Here is a 21,687-nt window from a genome sequence, read left to right on the forward strand (position 1 = left end):
ACTCTGGAAGTCCACAGGCCGACAAATCACGCGCCTAAGAAAGCGACTAATCTTGAAATCTGACAGCATAACTGCAGCAAAATCATGTGCTTAAGAATTAATCATGTGATAGAAATATGGATTGGATATGGGTGGCTAGCATAAAAACTATACTCATGTTATTGTTGTGCCAAAAAAAAAATTTAATGTCAAAAAATAAAATCTAATAATTATAGATGGAAGATTACATGTGTGTATCTTTGAATGCCATTCAGAATCTTTTTTTTAATCCAATATATATATATATATATATATATAGTTTCTAGAAGGAAAGTCTAAAATAAGTAATTAAGGAAGCCATTCTAGTTAAGATATCTCTCAAGAAATTTTATTATGAATGGACTTTTGTTTTATTGGCTGATACGGATGATCAGAATCTAATCAGATCTATAATATATTATATCCAAATTATATTAATATTCATGTCTAATATTTTAAGTTTTACAGTCATATTAGGAATGTAATATTGAATCCCTCGAATGCTATCATACTAATATGTCAGTCAATGATTTGTATACTCAAACTTATTTTTAATAATAATAAATAATAATTATTGAATATTAATCAACATAAAAGAAAACTCGTATAATGACTCTAATCATGATAAAATATAAATCATATATTTTTATAAAAAAATAAATATTATTTTATAATTGTAAATATGTGATTCTATATAAATATCTAAAACAATAATTAAATTGAAGTATCGTAAATAAAATTTTACCAATATATCATACGAGAAAACAATGAAAGAAATACAATAATTTATATTTTTAATTTTATAAATAACCTAAATTGGTCAATTCAAATTGGACTAGACTAATTAGTCTAGATTAGACACAATAGCCAAACCAATTAAACTAATAAAAGTTAGACTCAATCAAAATCTAATTTAGAAATAAATTGATAAAAAAAATGGCTAAAATTGGGCTTGAATCAAAATTTGATTAAAGTATGTCAAATAAGTCAAAAATATTTATTTTTAAAAAATTATAATTTTATCAGAATATATATTAAAATATCTAATTTGTAAAGGATAAAATTATCAAAAGAGATATTGACTAGAATTAATATGTTTGAAGAGCGCCTTTTATTTTATTGGGTTAAAAACCCTAATCCCTTGTTCATCATCGTTATATTGGCAGCCACTCAATCACCTCATCTAGGAAATAGGTGAGTAGAAACCCGAGAATGATAATGCATATGATCAACTTTACAAGATAGGGATACTATCTAGATGGATTGTCTAAGCATCATACAATCAAAATCAGATAATAATTTTTTTGCAAGCTAATGATACTAATAAATATATTTAAATATAAAAAAAATATAATATATTATGATCTAAGGTATTTGATTTCAAAATAGTAAGCGATACCGTGAGCATAAAAACTATAATCATATTATATTACGTAGAAAAGTCTTTAATGTCAAGAATTAAAATCTAATAAGTTTAGATCGAAGATTATATATGTGTACCTTAAACTATTATTTCAAAAATATTTCTTTGATCAAAAATATATTTCGTAATCCGATCCATAATATACAATTAGCGATGAAATATGAACTAAATATGAACTAAAGGAAGATGAGAATAAATTATAATCGACTATAAATAATTTTTTTTATGTTTATAGATAACTGTAATCATATTCTAATAAGATCTATGATATATCTTATCTAATTAAATAAGACCATAATCTAAATCTAACAACTTGAGCCAAACTCTTAAAAAAAAAAAAAACTTTGATCATTTGGATTATTTCTCTAAAAAATATTTGAATATATGTGTATATATTTTTTAGCTTAGGAGTTCATCTGTTCTCAGGAATCAGTTTGAGAGAAAAGAAAGCTGCATCCATGTTATCACCATCTTTTCATCCATGCTTTTGTTGGAAGATCCATGGAAAAAGAGAGATGGATTGTTTACACCTCAACAGGTTTGTGGTTTCTTTATGTGATCAAACATTTAGCTTTCCATCCCTAATTATTGTCCAAATGCTCCTATGAAAGCAGAAAATGCCTGAACAAGAGGCATCTTCTTTGTTCTCCTTGTTTTTAGGAAACTGTTCTCCTGCACCTCAGCATCTTCCCCACAGCATTTCAATTCTGTCCAAAACCAAACGGAGCATAACTTCCTTTCCAAACCCCAATCATCGATAGCACAGAACTTTAGTTAACAGTACAGACTCTGTTCTCAGCTGGACATGTGATGAGCATTGTTTTCATGAGCACAGACAAGTCTACTCCTCAGACAATCCAAGGCAGAATGGGGTGATGTGGGTTGCGTTGATTGGAAATAAATGATTGATGAAGGCCTGCAAAAGATGAATCAGAATGATCCAGGACAAAGGTGTGCTGGTGAACCAGAAAGATGATACTGATGGGTAGCTCGATCTGTCCTCCAAAGTTCCATCTTTGGAGGCCATTGTGTGCTTCCACAAGTCCTATCAGAGGTGTTCATGTAGGAGGGCTGCTCTGTCTGTTCATCTGTGATGAAGAAACTGGAGATTAATGGCTACTTGGGGCAGTGGAATTGCCATGGTGTTTATAGACAGGCAACCATATAATATTAGTGTTTGTTCACCAATCAAATAAACTACTCCAGAAAGCAAATCATTTGTTTTGGTCGAGAGAGACTAATGAAAATTATAGATGGCTAGCATATAGAATTTATTATGATTTTTAATCAGATGAGTCCTAATCAATAGTGTATTCAAGTCTTGAAAGCAAAATAGAATCAAACTAATCTACAACTAATTCGGTCTAAATTAGTTCATCAATAGCTCAGTTAATCAATTTGGATCGAAATAAATCGATTTTTAATTTAAAATATTAATCCGTACACTACCTTATGTTCTTAATCAGGATAATTTTTTTAATCACTATCTTGATTTCCATTCTCCTCAATCAATATGAGATTAAATTATCTTATCAGTGCTCCCGAAGTGTAGATCTCGAGCCCTCTTTCTAGTGCTAATCTGATAAAGGATCGTATTATCACGGACTTAACTGATTTTGCTTAAGTCGTGCGGCACCTTTGTGTGTTCCTCCGCAAAGATCAGCCTCCCCAAAGCCTCCCATGATTCTTTAGGACCTATAAAAGAAAAAACGGGTTAGATAAAACGTCTCACTAGGGATTCACAAGCAAACATTTCAAAAAACACTTTATAGACAATATCTTTTACAACAAAGGGTTAAAATGGTCCACTATAGACTGAATATCTCTCATAATCGAATATCTATCACAAGTACATATATGATACGACCTTTATTTATAAGCCTAAGAAGACCACAAAACCTAACTAAAATGAAGTTGTTAAGCCTTCAACCATTCTTCTACATGCTGTGCACAGTATAAACAAACAGAAACACACGAATATACATAAGTACTACATCAAACATCATGTTTAGAACTTTGTCCGTGATAATATTACCGATCGACCAAATGGTTCGATGTAAAGAAGCCAATCCAATAGACTTATTGAACGTTCCCATCGGTATGCATCCAAGCAGGAATTGAACCTACGAATTTGCCAATTATGAATTGGGCCCCTTTAACCATTCGGCCATGGATGCTTAACAGAGATCATCGTATATCGTAAATAATATCGTAAATAAGTATATCGTATAAATAAGTATATCGTAAATAAGTATATCGTATAAATAAGTGAGGCTGTGGAATGAATCTTAGACCAATTCATATTATTTATAAAAATATAAATATTAAAATTAACTTGATTGGATTGAAATTTTTTAAATTAAAATTAATTTAATTCCATCCGAATCAATTAATTGAATAAAAAATCCCTCAAATCAAAACTATTTATAGCCTTTCATTCAGATGACCGATTCAAATCGAATGGATTTATGTTGCGTCAGTTTAAAGAACCATAAAATTCTTACATGACAGCTGCAAATTGTTGGTTTAAACTTACGTTATGAAAATATCTCTATAAAAAATTATTAGATTTAGAGTTCATTCATTGTCTTTTCATGAACTCATTAAAAGAACAAATATTCTAAATTATGCTAACAGCTTAATTTATATTAGGCATTTTGGTTAGAAAAGAAACAGACTCATATCGGACGTGTAAAACAAATTGAATGGATTTATAGTCGTTAGATACGTAAACTATGGTTACTTAGAATTTAAGTAATAAATGAGTTAATTATCATACAGTATATATTTATTTTAATTTATATCATTTATTAATTTATTTTAGGAAATGTAAAAATAAGTGAGTAAGTACGGATCACATCTGTCCGCGTTAATGTCAACCTCGAACCCCCAAATCCTCGATCTCATCCTCCATTCTGCGTCGTCTTCTTCTTCTTCGTCGCGAAGTAAACTCCAAGTACGACGCGATCGGTGAGAGAGAGAGAGAGAGAGAGAGGCGAGCGCAACGATGTCGTACGCGACGGGGGTGAACGTGATGCTGGCGGTGCAGGAGAAGAAGACGGTCGCCGTCGACCTATACAGGCCGCTCCGCCAGTACATCGCCGTCACCTACGGCGAGCAGGAGGCGCAAGCGGTGGAGGATGACCTCGACGCGGTGCGCCAGCTCCGCCTCGATCTCGAGAAGCCCCCCAACGCCGCAGCATCTCCCAGCCTCCGCCGTGACAATCTCCTGTCCTACTACCGCGCCCTCGCCGTCATCGAGCCCCGTTTCCCTATCTCCCCCGATCGTGGCCACGTCCATACCCTCACCTTCACCTGGTTCGACGCCTTCAAGCCCGCCAAGAAGGCCGCCCAAACGTCCATCCACCTCGAGAAGGCCGCTGTCCTCTTCAACCTTGGAGCCGTACACAGCCAGATCGCCCTCTCCGCCGACCGCGCCGACGCCGCAGGCCTCAAGCAGGCCTGCAACGCCTTCCAGACCGCTGCCGGGGCGTTTGCCTACCTCCGGGATAATGCTGCTGGCAGGGCTACTACTGCCGGCGGAGCCACCGTCGATCTCTCTGTCGAGTGTGCCGGGATGCTGGAGAAGCTCATGCTGGCGCAGGCCCAAGAGTGCTTCTTCGAGAAGGTCATCGGGGATGCGAAGCCCCCTGCTCTCTGCTCCAAGGTCGCCCGCCAGGTGATTGAAACCTTTGGGTTTCCCTGTGCTTTGATCTCGAGTTCATATACTTTGGATTCTTCTTTGATGATGCCTTCTTTAGTTGATCCTGTAGGTGTAGCTTTTTTCCTAAACTTCAAGACTCACCTTGTAGGAAATTCTTTATGCTGAATTTGGAATTTAATCTAATATTGGAAACACACTATGACTCGTTGTTTGCTTTTCTTAATTGCGTTTCACTCTAATTCATGTAGGTAAAGCTTTATAGAGATTAAATTTACTGAAATAGGATGATATTGTCGAGTTCTTGATTTTCATGAAGATGTTCAAAGATGGTTAATGTGATGTTTGTAGAAGTTGGTTTTTTAAAACTGAATTTTGAATATTATAAGCTAGTGTGCAAATTATGATGATATTTTTTGTAAATTAAGGTCACCAGACGCCATTGTAGGCAAATCAAGAATGTACCATGGGAGTTAAGTTATTTGGGCTTTTCTTAGTGGCACTCAAAGGTTGGATTCTGTGGCCGTGTTCATTATTACTTGTGGCTCTTTTTCAGCAAGATTTATATCTATCCTTCTGTGTTAAAAATATTGTTTTATTTATTACCCTAAAATAATTCTGGTCTTGTCTGTGATACCATTGATTTTTAGAAATTTCAATAAACTCTAATTTCGTAGAAACTTTTCCACGCTGCAGGTTGGCCTCTACTATGAGGAAGCCTATGCAGTTCTGAATGCTCCACCACTCAACCAGCACTTTGAACGTACTTGGATATCTCATGTGCAACTTAAGGCAGCCCAATTTTATGCAGAGGCTTGCTATAGATACTCCTTGGATCTTCATGAGAAGGAGGAAATTGCCGAAGAGATTTGTAGGCTGAGGATTGGGATAAGTGCCCTTGCCGATGCAAAGAAATCTGCCAGGGGTGTTGCTCAACCTCTGCTTGATGCTGTTAACAAACTAGAAACTAATATGAACCAGAACCTGGAGACAGCTACGAAGGAAAATGATCGGGTCTATCTCATGCGGATTCCAGCAGCAAGTTCTTTGACTGCTCTGCCTGCAGCCTCTCTTGTGAAGCCTACATCAATGGCTGAAGTTCTAGATGCTAGCAAGGAGAGTCTGTTCTCAAGGCTTGTTCCAGACAGCAGCACAAAGGCTCTATCCAGATATACAGATATGGTCGACGACATCATTCGTACACAAGCAGAAAAGTTGCAGCAAGGAAGTGAGATAACAAGAGTTAAGCTCAAAGAGATGGACCTACCTGATTCTATCTTAGCATTGGAAGGTAACTTTAGTTTGCCCTTGGATCTCAAGGAGGATGTTGAAGTGGTCCAGATAAGTGGTGGCCCTTCTGGGCTGGAACCTGAGCTTCAGCAACTCAAAGACTTAAGGAGAGTCAATCAGGAGCTCTTGGTCCAGACCGAAGAGTTACTAAAGAAGGAAGCAGATGAGGATGCACAATTCCGAACTCAATTTGGGACAAGGTGGACCAGAACTCAGTCGAGCGTGCTGACAAAGAACCTGCAGGATAGATTGAATAAGTTTGCTGCAAATCTTAAACAAGCTGCTGATAGTGATGCAAGGATAGAACGGGCTATGAGAGACAATTTCAACCTGATGGCAATGCTTGATCACAGGCCGGTAGGTTTGTCATTCTAAAAATGTGTATCATTTTTTGTTCAAAACTTGTTTACTTTTAAATCAATGAATTATAGGCATGGGCAAGATCTTTTCAACAGACAGAACCAAAATGATGACCTTCTACTGTTTTTATTGTGATTGCCATTACTTAAAAGTTAAACATTGGTTGCTCCGGATGCAATTTCATCATAACAGCTTGACAAAAATGAACCTTTCCTTTTCTTTCTTTTTGATGTTGGGTCCAGTTTTAATTATTTCACTAAGACTGTACAAGACAATAATACGTTAAGGCTTCTGGTGTTTACAAGCTTTCTTTAATTTTTTTCTTCATTGTGTGTAATTGTTTTTGTGCTTCCAGCCTCTTTGGTCTAACTTAAAAACATATGTCACAGATCGAATCAGCACTTCCAAGTCTTTCAAGGCCTATTATGTCTTTGGATGGAAATGAAGATGCCATAGTGGGAGCACTTAAACAGAGCTTGGTACTTTAATCACTAAACCTCCTTTATGTTCTTTCCAGTCATTGCGGAACCATAAGTTGTGTACTTGAATTTTCAGGAGTTGGTTGTTCCTATTTTCTTAATGTCTGAGCCCCATTTATCTTGTATCCGTTCTTTTGTTATTTTGATTTGTTTTTCTCAGGGGTAGCTTTCTGAAGGTTTTTAACCACCTGCATCTATTTAAAGTGAATTATAGATTTAGGTTGATAGGTCGCAATGTGAAATTATAGGGGAGATTCAAATTTTTTTTTTCTGATTGCATTCTGATGCTTATCTGTTTGTATCACTGTCAATTTGTATATAATTGAATAGCTTTTCAGATATTGAAAGGACACAAATATGAGTAATATACATATTTTTAGTGTCATTTCTTGATGAGTATTCACTAAAAGTAATTTCACCTGCATGCAGTTTATCTGCAACATGTGAATTACACTAACTAGCTCTAATATGATAAAAAGTAAATTGGCATTTCATTTTTCATCTTTATTGTTTTAATTAAATCATTGAATACTAGGGAATACATTATTAAATCAACACACTTCAAGCTGCAAGGGCTGCATAATAAAAAATCAGGAAAAGACCATGTCACTGAACATTTGTCCTTAATTTTGACTAGTGTTGTTCAGATTGTATATACTCTTGCTGATTTTTTGCCTTGGATTTATTTCTGGCTGAATTGGTATTTGAGATATTCTTTTTGACATCCAATATGAGGCCTATGAGAAAAAGTAGTATTGTGTATGATTCTGAAGATTTCCTTAATGGTTTTCTTTTCTTGATTGGTATCCATTCTTTGTCTAACAAGTTACTTAAAACCTTATCCTACCAGAGGCAATTGGAGAATCTAGGTGCACAGAGGGCAGGTCTTGAAGACATATTAAAAGAGATGAAGAGAAAGGTGAGAAATATTTATATCTTTCATCCACAACATATTTGCAAAATGCTCATTTTATGGGCAAACATAGGCTGGATCCATGGATCATCATTTTTTCAGAATCACCTCATGGAGGTTTTAATTTAGTTAGGTTATTGTCATATAATTACTATTTAAAACTGTGTCACAGCATGTATCATCTGGTGCATGGAGGACCACTGTATTTTCTTTTTTCTGAGGAGTTAAACAAGGTTTCACCTAATCATGGAAGTAAGGCAACAAGGAAAAAGGTGGAGGTCATTATTCTGCACAGACTGCTTCACAATAATGTGCTTTTTGATTAGTTAATAATAATTTTATGGCAATAGTTGTTTTTAGTTTTTCTGGGGTGCCCGCTTAATTTTCAACATGGTGCAGTTCCTTCCATTTCTTTTCATGCTTGTGAATTAGGGCTCTAATTAGAGGTTTGTTCCTCATAAAGATAATCAGATTCGAATTGTATCAATTTGACTTGAGACCTTATTCTGCTTGGAACTGTATATTAGACTTTCATGTTCTTTTGACTAGTTGTTCCATGTTTGTTTTGTTGTTGTCCTGATTTTGGAAAATCATTGTTAGTAGAATCAACTAAGATATTGCCTTGATAACAACTTCAAGGTCATGGGAGCAGAACCGACCAACATTTTTCCTTGAGAATGAAACTAAATGTCAGTTCATATAAACATGGTTATGTCTTATTATCATTGTGTTACTGTACACATACTCTATAAAGTCATAATGGGACTGCACATATTTGTCCTATTAAAGTTGATGCCAAACAAAGCAGGAGATAACATTTAGGCTAAGGTGCCAATGATACTCTGATGAATTGTACATGTGGAGAATTCTCTCCGATGTCTACCACTACTTCCTTTATTGACAGGTAATGACAAGTTCAGTAGGAATTTCTCATCTAACTAATCTTATATATCTTTCGTTGCAGGATGATATACTACCAAAGTTGATGGCAAGCACTGGATCGCAAGAAGATCTCTTTAAGAAGGAGATATCTAAGTATGATCAGATATGTGAAGAAATTGCCCAAAATATTGAGGCACAGGAGCAGTTGCTGCTTCAGATTCAGGTACAATGTTCTGGAATCAGGAGGGTTGATTATTTTCGAATGACCATGAACTAAGGGGCTCTTTAGTTCTTCACGGCCTTGCTGTGTGGTTTTTTGATATGACAGAGCCATATCAATTGTCATTCATTGACTTTATTTTTCTTATTCAAACAATCCTTTTTTTAGTTTATCTTAGCACTGTAGATAAAGGTAGATTGATGTTCAGATTTGTGCATTTATTATATGCCTTCAGTTGATACCATGAAGCAGGTGCAGCCTGGTTGAGTGCAAAAGACATTTTGACCAACCGGTACTTGCCACCGATCTATAACCATTTTATTTATTAGATTTGACTATTGAGAATTTAGCTAGATTCACTCATGCTCCTTAGAACCAAGGTTCACTGTGCCGCAGCATATCACTTGGTGTAGGTGGTACATACCAGTCCGACAGGGGGCTAGTACGGGTGGTACGTACCAATCTGTTGGTATGTCCCATCGTACCATGTGTTAGTACATTGGTATACTCGGTTCATACTATATCGATGGCCAATCGGCAAACCGATAAAACGAATCATGCTTAGAACATTTATATAATATCTATTTCACATCGGTGCTAACTGCAAACCCATCTGGGAGGGGTGCTGATAAAGTTAACTAGTGCAAATGCTTTTTTCCAATATTTGACATGAGAAGGAAACAACATAAAATTAGACCAACTTATCCAAGTTTATAAGGACTTAACCAAGGTGGCTGGGTTGATCAGATTTTCTCGCAAATTGAGATACAGTACAATTGAGGGTGAGCCTTGGTGTCATAGTAAGATTGCTTCTCAGTAACTTAGATGACCATGATTCTAAACATGGATATAGCATCTCTGCTTGTGAGGGTAAAGACTATGTGTTGACTCTTCTTAGACCCTACATTGACAAGAATCTTGTGCACTGGGCCATCTTTCAGATATCATGCAACTAAATAATCTAATGAAAAGGCCAGATTAACTTCTGATTATGAAGAATTTTAAATAAACATGGATCACCACTTATGCCATGTGATTTACCAACCTAAAGTTTGTAAAAGTCAAATTGAAGAGTTTTCATCCGTAAGAACATTGAAAACAGAAAATAAGAGGAAGTCTGAGAAAAATTAGGGAGGTTCCAGTAAATCCTGATATGATCCATGAGCTGAGAATGATGTGAGCAATGTGTTACTCTTAGGATTTTATTTCTGTGGCAAAATTGCAAAGCTTTTAAATGTTCTTTTTATCTAGCTTAGATGTGATGCTATAACCCAAGGATCAATTGATTATTCTGTTTTTTTAAACCAAAATTGTATAATAAATACTATGATTGCGGCTTGAAAGCAAAGTACCTGCTCCTCTGAGTGTCCACTTGGCTGTTATGATGATATAACAATTCCTATTATATTGACACGAAATGACAGGGAATTTGCATTTTCTGCTGTTTTGCTGCAATATTGTTTGCGTATTTACGTAATTTTACAGTGTCATGCAGTAATAAAAAGGAGAGAACAACAGTATCTTTTCCCCTCCGTGTTTGAATACTTGTGTTGCAAGTGAACTTCTATCACAAGTATGCATGATGACATGACTGAATGCTAATGTTTCACAAGCTGTTGCAGGCATGAATAATATATTTCCACTTAAAAATTTGGTTTTTTATAAAAGCTAAATTTTAAGTGGAAAAGGGAAAATTATATTATTCATGCCTACAACAGCATGCTTTTTTCCCCTTAAAAATTTGGTTTATTTTAAAAAGCCAAGAAAACTATATTATTGATACCTGCAACAACATGTGAAAAGGCTTATCATCCAGATGTGGTAGTCAGAAGAAATAAAGTGATTAATGTTAGTGACACAAGAAGAGATAAACGAAGACCCAAAAAGACTTGAAAAGAAATTATAAATAAATATTTAAATATTCTGAACTTAGCTAAACATATGATTTTTTACATATGTTAATGGCGATTTAAGAAACCTCAAATAGTTGAGACTTATAGCTTTGGTGTTGTTATTGTTGTAAAAATTTAGATTTTTTTAATAATTATTCTCACTTTTGTGCAAATTATGTATATAACTAAGGGTAATTGTTTTCTTTTCTCTTCTTTCCACAGGCACAAAATGATGACTTTTCTTCTGTGTTCAATCTGGAAGACTACAAAGGTATCCGTTCTTTGTTTTCTTTTATTGGATTGCTTGAATTCCTCAACTTCTTTGCTAGTGGATCCTTTATTCTCAGCTAAACTCTTGACATGCTATGGAACTTCTGTGTAATTTGTCGTCAAAATTTATTATCTTTTCACATCACTTTAATTTATTCAATGACTCGTATGCACTACATGGCTTTATCTTAGTTCATTGGTTGGAAATTATGGGTTCAAATTATGAAAATATAGAAATAGCCTCTCCACATACTAAGGCAAGGCTGTATAAGTTTGATCCTCCATAAAAGCAAGATTTGTGGGAGCCTGTCCTTTTTCTCCCCTTAAAACATGAATCTACCTACATTGTCAAACAACACTATAGCATTTGAATTTTGTGGGTTATATTTCTGTTGAACCAAGGCAATCATGGATATCATGTGTTTTGTTTGGCATTCAAGTTGTTATTATAAGTTTTAGTGGTCAGATTACATTCTGACAAAACCTGTGATAAGATATTTATCCGCTCGACCTTTTTATATTTTGTTTCTGGCCAAATTCTTTTCTTGGAGTTTAAGCTTAATGTTAGAAAGATATGCACATTTGATACTTTGTTAGGTTTGTTTATTTTCTGCTCTCAGAATTTCGAAGACATAAAAATCTGTTTATAATAACCTTTCTTACATTGGGTTAAAATATTCTTGGCAGTTGCTCGTGAGAAGAGTTACAAGCAGATCTCTGCCGCAATAGCAAAATATCGAGAAATCAAGGATAACATCAATGAGGGATTGAAGTTTTATGTCATTCTTCAGGTACAAGTGTTGCTTTTGTTGGATCGGATTGAAGTTTTGTATTATGTGGCTATATTTCTTGCATTTGTTGCATTAAAATGACTGAAGTAATCCTCCACTGTATTCTTTGAACAGGATGCAATAACAAATGTAAAGCAGCAATGTAGCGACTTTGCAATGACCAGAAACATTCAGTGCCGTGAAATGATTGAGGATGTCCAGAGGCAGATTGCTGGTCTCAACTTTCCCGATGGAAGGGCGGGTTATAATCATCCTTCTGTTGGGCAGTCCAACCTGCAGCGAAATGCTTCTCAGCAACCTGATCCTCAGAGTGCTCAACCATATCCACAACCAACTTACCATCACCTTCCAGGAGAGCACCCGAGACCTGGATATTCTCATCCTTACCCTGCATATGCAACACCGCCGCAGGTCCCTTTCCAAGCACCAACCAGCCAGTATCCAGGATACCGTGGACCTTACTACAATGCACCTCAACAGCAACCAGGTTCACATCCTCAACCGCCATATACCATCCCATCGCCTTATCCTCCATCTCATCAGGGAGGCTACCATAGGCCTCAATGACGTGATGCGCTGATCCAGGTTATCCAACTTTGCTTTCTCCCAATGTGTTGCGATTACTTATAAAGAGAGGTATACTGTATTTATCCACATAAGATCATTACCTTGAAAAACATAATTGTTTATATTATCCTTATATATATACTATCGGCATGTTTAAGTCTTGCTATAGTTATTGAAACATTTCTTTGGGGATTGCATCAGTTGTATTCTATTATTACATTGTTCTAGTTGGACAAGTCTGATATCAAGGTTATATACTGACAGATAGCAAAAAAAAGTTAATTGTTAGGTTAAAGTTTATTATTACATTGTTTTAGTTGGACCTCTTAAGATTTTATAGTTTTTATTTATGTCTAAAATAATTTTTATATTTTAAAAAATATTACATATAAATTCTTTTCGTCAAGTCTGAGTTAATAGATGTTATAATTTATTTACGTGAATTGTTGATTCATAATAAATTATTAATATAATGATGCATATAATTTAAATTTAAAAAATAATAAAAGATATTATCTTTTTATTCTCTTCGGTGATCTCGTAGCACAAGAGGGAGAAGAGGAGATGGATATTTTGTAAGTCGTCGATGTAAGAGCGGTAGCAACAAGTGCATCGAGGCTGCTCTCAAACGAGAAAGAGCGCTCTCATCAATGACCAAAATTACAAGGATAAAAATGAACCTTAACCCTTAATTCATCAATAAAAGTGGTAAATGTTATCTTGTAAGTCCACCAATAATACTTCTGCAGATGGATGTGAAATTTCTCTTTAAAGACTGATAATTCTGCTGCTCTACCTTCGCATGCTGTGAAGGGTCAGTCATGCTGCATTTGTGCAACGACACTGCTTCCATAGTAACAACACTTAACATTCCAATACTTGTGAGGTTCACTATCCATACTTGTGATGATGTTCAATTCTTTGGTATGGATGGGTAGCAAAGAGAATGTTTGTTCTGTTGTCTCACACTTGCCATCCATCATGTAAGCATCTACCTTATCATTCATTCTCCAGGGCCAAACTTCATGCACATTGGAGGACTCACCTGAGCCAGTGCAAGCACTCCCTGAGGTAGACTCCACATTCCATCGCCGCAGATCAAACCGGAGGCCACTGCAGGACCAAATGCACCTGCCTTGGCCTTGTTCATCTTTGTCCATACATACAGTATCACGCTTCCGATGCACATGTCGATGGCGAAGGATCCTCCGATGTAGAAAGGTATAGCCATCGCCACCGGGATTGGTATGAACCTCGCCACCTCGCCGGGAGACGCATCTTTTGCCAAGTTGATGGCGATCCCAAGTGCGAAGAAAAAGTAGCAAAGAGCGAGGCAGTGTTTTGGAAGGGAGGAGAAGCCATCCACTCCGACGATTGCCATGTTCCGGTACATGAGAGCATAAGGTGCTGGGTATTGACTGCCAGGGATGCCGATGTCATCGAACGCCTTGTAGAAAAGCCAGAAGACACAGGGAGCAATCACACAACCCATGGCAGTGCCGATAACTTGGCTCACGAGCATCGATCTGGGAGACGTTAGTGTCAAGTATCCGGTCCGGAAGCTCTGCATGAGAACTGAAGCAGTGGCTGCAATGCTCATCACGACGCCACTGGCAGCAAGGCCCGCGAGCACACCACCATGGGAGGCGCCTGCCCAAGCTCCAAAGATGAAGATGGCAAGCTTCCCATAGGTGGAGGCCGTATTCCAATCTGTAAGGCCGCAGCCATAGGCGTTGCAGAAAGCTAGTACTGGGGCTAAGACATGGGCGACCAAGACATGGTACCACTCGAGCGGAGGAAAGATGCGAGGAATCGTAGCAATGGAGAGGGTGGCGATCACACCGTAGCATCCATATGCTACCCACAGAGGTATGTGATCCTTGACGAACACCGCGGTTCGCTTTTCATCATCAAATGAGATGGCAAGATTTGTTAGCGCACGTTCGTCATCCGAGATGGGAAGGTCGCTCTCGGGGCCGCTCAGCACAGCAGAAATGAAGGAGGATGTGGTTTGACGTAGGATCTTGAGAAGGTTGTAGAGGCCATCACCGAGAATTAAGGCAACGGCTGTGAAGACCTGCACAGAGAAGACCCGTGATACTAAAGCCTCTCTTCTTGAAGCAGCAGGAATGAGAGAGAGTTTACCCTGTAACCCTGCAACCCATGGAGGCTGTCTGGTGGAGCATCTGCTGGATACCAGTGGCCCTTTTGATTGCTTATAAGAGGCCACATGATTCCCCATGAAAGGATGGCTCCCAGGAACAGAGATAGGTTCACAATATATGGACAGATCATTCCAACTCCAACATAGGTTGCAGAAAAATCGAAGTAAAACCTGAGAGAATTCGCCAAGACAAAACGGTCATCCTCTTAATCTTCGAAAATGACAAAGCGCAGAGTTCAGGCTAATCCATGTTACTTGTTCCCATAAGCTTTGAGACCGAACGTAGGGAATGCTCTGAATCCGCAGTCTTTCCCAGCCGTATAAAGCCACTGAAAGAATCCCCATAGGAAGCTACAGCCAAAGGACTTGCACAATGTCCCTACTTGTTCCCTGAGAAGGATCAGAGGTCCATAGAAACGTTAGAAGAGAAGCTACATAGAAGGGTTCTTGAGATCTCTTTACCCGGCCAGCTTTTCACCCTGAGGAGTATGGAAGCTATTGATGAGGTACGCAGTTGCAGTGCCACTTGGATAGATCAGCTTGTAGTCAATAATCATTATCTAAAGCAAGCTTAAAGTAAGCACTCCAAACAAGCATCGTAAGCTTGACAGGTTCATCGTTAGATTTGGACTCACCTTTCTGAGGGGAACGAGAGAAAAGAGCCCAAGAAAGCTGATGGCAAACATGAACCCGATCATCCATCCTAAATCTGGGTCCTTTGTGTTCTGTGAATCATTTGCTTCTGTCGCTTGATTGGCGATCCTTGAACTCATTCCAAAGAGGCCCTTTCCGAAGCCGCCTGTTCACAAGGGAATATATATAGCCCGGTCAGGGATGAAGATAAACTGTAAGAACCATGCGGTTGAAGGGGAGCTGACCGCTGAAGGCGAGGCCGTAGGCGGCGACGACGGATGTCTGGATGATGGTGTTCTCCTGGCGGGTGAAGGGGGTGCGGAGGAGGCCGGCGTGCTCCAGGCCCTTGGTCCAGAGCTTGACGAAGAAGAAGCCTAGAAGGCCGGCGGTGGCGTTGAGGGAGGGGACGATGCCGGCGGTCAGGTTCAGCCTCATCGCGACCACGCTGAGCATCACCGACAGTACGAAGCTCACCACCAGTGCTCGCGCCGTCAGCTGCTCCTGCAACGGCGGCACCCGTTGCCCCTCGAACGCCCTCTCCACCGCTACCCCCTGTCCTCCCTCTCCTTCCTCCTCGTGGTTTTCCATCATCAGCTATTTCGCTGCGGTTTCCCTTGACGGAGGAGGAAGGAGTGTCTCGTACTGCGTTGTGCTGTGCGAGTGTCGTCTTCCACGTTAGCAAGGACGAATCCCCTGCGGAACACGTTCACCTCTGAGTGCTCAAAAGCCACACAGGAATGACCACAAAGCTCCCCCTTTCAAGGTTACCTTCCAAGGCTGCAATCTGAACCTGAACCTGAGAGGGTTTAGAAGACTGCCAATATGAACGGGAGTGGATATGTTGAATTGATGAGAGGGTGCAAGCATTAATCAAATGATGAGATCGATGGCTTGCATAAAAGTCCGGCTGTTTTGAAGCGACAGCTTCTGCAAGCTCTGACGAAGGAGGCGGGTGAAGAAGACAACAGATTCGAACTCGGACTTCAGCAACGCTAAGAGATGATATGTTGTCTTCTTCTGACTGCTGAAAATTCTACATATGGAACTACTGCTCTATGGTTGACTCGAGGGAAGGCCACCATTTCGTTAGATTGCAAAATCCGAGGAGCTCAAATCACTGAGAGGTATAATTCAACTCAATTAGTTCGATTGCGACCAGAGCCGTCCACACTTTGGACATAGGGAGACCGGCGCACTGGTCACGGAACTGGCGAAGTCAACCCATGCATCTGAATCAGCCCATCTGTGAGGCATTTGATCAAACGGCTTCTCTGCCTCACCAACTGAAACGATACCTTCCCGATCTCAGGCGTCTTTATCGGCCGTCCCGACTGACAGCGGCTGGTCAAGATCGAGCGTTCACGACCGGCTCTCGAGTCGGCCGGTTCAGTCCTCGGCCCGACCGCTCCGGTTTTCGGAGCGGGGAAATATGCGGGGAAAGCAGTTGCAGAAGATTGGAAGCAAGATTTGGAGCAGTTCATCCTCTCTCTCTCTTTCTTTGGTTCAGATTCATATCGATCCAAAGTTCAATCTTCGTCGTCGATCACAATAAGAACGAGTGGATGCCAGTCAGACTGCACCAACAAATCAACGTGCTCCTCCTCCTTGCTTTCTTCTTCTTCTTCCTGCCTGCCTTCCCGTTCTACGGTTTGCTTCTGCCGTCACGCCATGTCTCATGCCCTCGTTTTTGGCGTCTTCGTAGGCGCCATTGCTCTCCTCGCTGTAGAGCTCCTCTTCTCTCTTCTCTTATACTACTGGATCTCGGGCCGCCGAGGACGAGCTCCTGCGTCGCCAAGGCGCTACAACTGCTGTCATGATTCCGACGACGAGCGCTCGCTCCCTGCCGAATGCAACAAGCAGGTCAGCTTGATGTCATTCGCGTCAAAGTTGTTTCCGTACGAGCATCATTCTGTGACATCTCTCGTTGATGACTCAGGGAATAGTTTGGGTGTTGGAAGCGGCAAAAGCTGCAGAGGTTGGCGGTGATGGTGGATCGCAAGCAAATGGGACCAAGGAGGAGGCGGATGTCGTTGAGATCGTGGAGGTCTATCCCGTCCTCAAGCACGCAAAGATTAAGAACCACAAGCTGATCCTGACTGATCCCGACGATTCTCGCACGGCCACCATCGAGCTCTTGGATTGTGCTGTCTTCGCGGTCTCTGCTTCAGACCGAGAGACGCGCAAGTGGTGAGTCACATCCTGTTCCATGCATTTCCTTCATTGCTTCCTGGTTTCTTACATGGCCTCTCGAATTCATTCCTGAGATGTGGAACATGAACAGTCTCTTTCACTGCTCGCTGAATTATTGTGGATATTGGATTAGAACAAAAAGAGATTTTTTTTCTTCTTTTCTTTTGTTTGTTTCAGGGCTAACAGATATCCAATCAAACTGGAGAGCATGAACGCAGACATCTACCAGGGAAGCAGAACATGTTACGTATATCTTGATACTTCCTGGGAGAAGGAATCATGGTGTAAAGCACTTCGTTTTGCCTCCTGCCCTGACAAGCAGAAACTCAAGACTTACGCAAAATTACGTGAAGATTTCCAGCGATATGTTGCATCCGTGCCAGAACACCTTTCACCCCAGAAGCCATTGAAGCCACATTGTGATCCTTCGATCAAGACGACCAAGTTTCAGAAAAGCACACGAATCCGACACTTACTGAACAGGTTTTCGAAAGGGGTGTCGAAGAACAATGGTATCATTACACCCTCTCTCGGAAAGAAGAAGGTAGATGACAGGGTGATCGCCAGGAATGGGGTCATTCTGATGAACGAGTTTCTAAACGCTTCATCCCCAGAGAAATCTTCTAGTTGTTCATCAGACCTGGTTCGATCTGGTTCACTGCCTCCTCTTTATTCTGGTCTTCATAATGCAGCCTCTGATGATAAGATTAACCGTAATGATACTGCCTTGTTCTGGAACTTAGTCCTTTCAAGATTGTTTTTTGATGTCAAAAGAAGTGCAGTGGTTAACAACTGCATAAAGACTCAGTTTCAGGTAAAACTGATATGATCGTCCCTTTGCTCACCTTTCATTGTTACAATGCTTATACTCATCTCTTTTCTTGTTTGATCAGAGGACATTATCAAACATGAGGTTCCCAAGCTTTTTGGGTAGAGTGGAATGTTCTGGCCTAGACATCGGAGATCTTCCACCTTACATCCATAATGTAAAAGTTGTGAGCAAGGACATGAACGAGGTCTTGACAGCTGAGATTGATACTGAATACTCTGGTGGTATAACATTTGCATTTGAAGTTGGTCAGTTAGGATGCAGAGGAAGCAGCATGGACTCAAATCTGGAGCTGGAGTCTGGCTCAGAGATGGCTTTACTTCATTCTGAAGGACTTCAAAATAATGTAGAGCAAGTGTCTGTCCTGGATAGTTCAGGTGATGGAGAAGAAAGGGAAGAAAAGGAAAAGAAAATTGGTGAGATTCAATGCATGACATGCTTAGTTCTTTGTTCTGTCTGATCACCATGAGGTAACTCAGCATTTTCTAATTGCTTTTGACATGCACTAGTAACATGAACACCATTGGAGCTGAAGTTTGACAAGATGATCACATGTCGACATTGTGTGCTTTCCACCATTCTAAGCGTAGTATCATTTTGCTTAAGACTTTGAAGGTTGATGTTCTTTTTCTTTCCGCACAATGTATTGGATAATTGTATGTATTTTCTTCTCTTTCATTTAGATGGATTGCCGACTGTCATCTCCTCAACCAATTGCTAGTAGACCTTAGCATGTAGAAAGACTTACAAAGCTTCGGTCTTCCTTTCTCTGTCTCTTTTATGGATCACTTTCAAAACCAGATGTAATTTTTCTAGGCCATAAGTCTCCAATCTTAAAAAATGCTTATTGATTATTTTTGACTTTTTTTCCACATAATATTCATTTTGAAACACAACCCATTTCTTCTTTGCAAAGACATGTGAATGCACTTACTGGTGTTTACATGATGTGGATGGTTCTATTGCCTAACAGTGAGACAAGTAGATATGTAGTTATACAGACATAATATCCATCCTTTTTTTCCATTTTACTATGTTTCTGCATACTTGATTCAGATGAACCTGAGCAGCCGCAGAGCAGTAACTGGAGAAGTGTATGGTTGTCAACATGGAATTCCGTAAAAAATTCCGTTGCTGATCAGGTTTCTCAGGTGTGTGTATATTTTGTGTGCTGCATTTTTCTTTGATATTGAAAATTTCTGGATGATCGTCTTGAAGCCATTTCTTTCCGAATATCCTCTGTCTTCTATTAAATGTATCTGTTAATGTTTACTTTCTTAATAGCTAACTTAGAAAAATTGTAAACAACAGTTGCTTCCATTTCCATCCACCTTTAGCATAGCAATGTGTAATTTTGGTGAATAACTGAGTTACCAACCATTTCATAATGCCCTGTTTCTTTTGGTACAGAAACATTTCACAATGTAAACAAGTCCCTTAGTTTGAAGATCGGAATTTATCTTTTTTTCCAGACTATCCATGTTTTGTCGATACAGTGCTGCTATCGAGTATGAATACTAATAACAAGGAAATCTAATATGATCCTTCTTATCAATTGTTGCATTTCTGTTGACAGGTGCCAATTATATTACACAGTAATTAGAGAGTTATTCTGTAGTCACCAGATTACCTGAGAAAACATCAAACTTGAAACATGTATATATATATATATATATATATATAGCTTTGTCTGCCAATCTAGTTGGATCTTTTGACCTCCTCTCTGTTTACTGATTTAAGCATGAGAATCTACCCGCTCTAACTAGTGAAAGTTTGAACTGCATATAACTCTGATGATTATAATCCATATAATTTTTGGTTAGCTTAAATCCATTAAGAAGAATCTTCTCTACCATTTAGCATAAATTGCTTTATTCTTTGCGATCATTTTTGCATGGTCATTTGATTTTTGGGTTGCATTCCGGTACTTAGCACCTCTCGACTGAGGTGAGAGCAACAAATTATTCTGTATCTTGTGGTTTTTGTTCGAGGTGATGCATGTCAAGAGTGAAGAACACTGTAAAGATTATACAGAAATTTAAAGTTCATGTCTTTGCCGGGATGAAGAGTGTGAAATTGAACTGTGGCTTCTCGTTTGAAGGTTCCCCTGTCACTGTCAGTGAGGATTTCATCACTCAGTGGAACAATTCGCTTGCACATAAAACCCTCACCTTCCGATCAGCTGTGGTTTGGGTTCACATCCATGCCTGAGATGGACTGGAGCTTCGAATCCACTGTTGGGGAGCAGAGGATCAACATTGGAGCATTTACTTCCATGTTCAAGAACCTCTTTGAGGTATCCTCCATCATCGCACTTCTCTGTGATCGTCCATCTTTCATATCTCACTTATCCTCCTGCAGAATGCGATTCGTGGAAGTCTGGTGTTCCCAAACTGCGAATGCTTGTGCGTTCCATGGATGCTGGACGAGAAGGACAACTGGATCCCGGTGACAGAAGGACCATTTAAATGGATTAACCAAGAGACGCTTGCAGACGTGGTGGAGCTCAACCAAGAGACGCCTGTGTGTGCAGCAAAGCTTGAAGAAGAAGAAGAAGAAGAAGAAGTATTCATGGACACGATAGAGCTCAAAGCATCAGAGCCGGATCAGCTGCATGAGGACACTGCCTCTTCACAAGCAAGTCCGTCCATCTCATCAGGTCTATTGTGCCTCACCCCCACCATAGGGAAGGAGGCGGAGATGCCAAAATCCGAAGAGTCACAGGAGAGCTGCGGTTCCACTCCGGTGATCACCCCGGGGGAGATTGTGCTGTGGGAGAAAACCGCAGCAGCGGCATCAGCATCAGCATCAGCATCAACGACCTCCGAGGCCGAAGAGGATGCGAGCACAAGGAAGAAGCTAAACGTCAAAGGGCTGAAGAAGATGGTGGGGGAGACGATCGAAGGGCAGAAGCGCAGCATCGGGAACATGGTGGGTGTGTCTTTGAAGAAGTACGAGAAGGTCAAGATGCACAACATCTTTGGCCGCCATGCATCGACTGTAAGAAGCTTGCAGTGATGGGTTCTCGGTGTACTTATCGTAGGAATTACCTCCTGATGTACGTGTTGAGTTCCATTTCCTTTCCTTCCCTTCCCTTTTCCTTTG

The 21,687-nt window shown here is 39.5% G+C and overlaps 2 protein-coding genes and 1 pseudogene across 2 annotated transcripts; 2 read left to right on the forward strand and 1 right to left on the reverse strand.

Moving 5' to 3' along the window:
• Positions 1–4,311: 4,311 nt before the first annotated feature.
• Positions 4,312–12,966, forward strand: LOC135626784 (vacuolar-sorting protein BRO1-like). Its single transcript, XM_065132404.1, has 8 exons — positions 4,312–5,120; positions 5,799–6,749; positions 7,142–7,231; positions 8,082–8,150; positions 9,109–9,249; positions 11,361–11,409; positions 12,096–12,199; positions 12,314–12,966. The coding sequence occupies exons 1-8, from the start codon at positions 4,449–4,451 to the stop codon at positions 12,764–12,766; spliced, it is 2,529 nt and encodes an 842-aa protein (XP_064988476.1). The 5' UTR covers positions 4,312–4,448; the 3' UTR covers positions 12,767–12,966.
• A 469-nt stretch (positions 12,967–13,435) lies between these two features.
• Positions 13,436–16,450, reverse strand: LOC103972624 (probable metal-nicotianamine transporter YSL12; annotated as a pseudogene).
• A 171-nt stretch (positions 16,451–16,621) lies between these two features.
• LOC135626785 (uncharacterized) lies at positions 16,622–21,671 on the forward strand. Its single transcript, XM_065132405.1, has 7 exons — positions 16,622–17,423; positions 17,500–17,750; positions 17,931–18,567; positions 18,647–18,998; positions 19,639–19,733; positions 20,684–20,878; positions 20,944–21,671. Exons 1-7 carry the CDS (start codon positions 17,232–17,234, stop codon positions 21,598–21,600), a joined length of 2,379 nt encoding a protein of 792 aa, XP_064988477.1. The 5' UTR covers positions 16,622–17,231; the 3' UTR covers positions 21,601–21,671.
• The last annotated feature ends 16 nt before the right edge of the window (positions 21,672–21,687 follow it).

This window comes from Musa acuminata, chromosome BXJ2-11, assembly GCF_036884655.1.
Source record: "Musa acuminata AAA Group cultivar baxijiao chromosome BXJ2-11, Cavendish_Baxijiao_AAA, whole genome shotgun sequence".
Classification (NCBI taxonomy): Eukaryota; Viridiplantae; Streptophyta; class Magnoliopsida; order Zingiberales; family Musaceae; genus Musa; species Musa acuminata.

Coding starts and splice junctions, on each gene's coding strand:
- LOC135626785 (XM_065132405.1), top strand. CDS start 17,232: ATGTCTCATGCCCTCGTTTTTGGCGTCTTCGTAGGCGCCATTGCTCTC. Junction 18,568..18,646: donor GCATAAAGACTCAGTTTCAG/GTAAAACTGATA, acceptor TTGTTTGATCAG/AGGACATTATCAAACATGAG. Junction 18,999..19,638: donor AGAAAAGGAAAAGAAAATTG/GTGAGATTCAAT, acceptor TACTTGATTCAG/ATGAACCTGAGCAGCCGCAG.
- LOC135626784 (XM_065132404.1), top strand. CDS start 4,449: ATGTCGTACGCGACGGGGGTGAACGTGATGCTGGCGGTGCAGGAGAAG. Junction 6,750..7,141: donor CAATGCTTGATCACAGGCCG/GTAGGTTTGTCA, acceptor CATATGTCACAG/ATCGAATCAGCACTTCCAAG. Junction 7,232..8,081: donor GAGCACTTAAACAGAGCTTG/GTACTTTAATCA, acceptor TTATCCTACCAG/AGGCAATTGGAGAATCTAGG.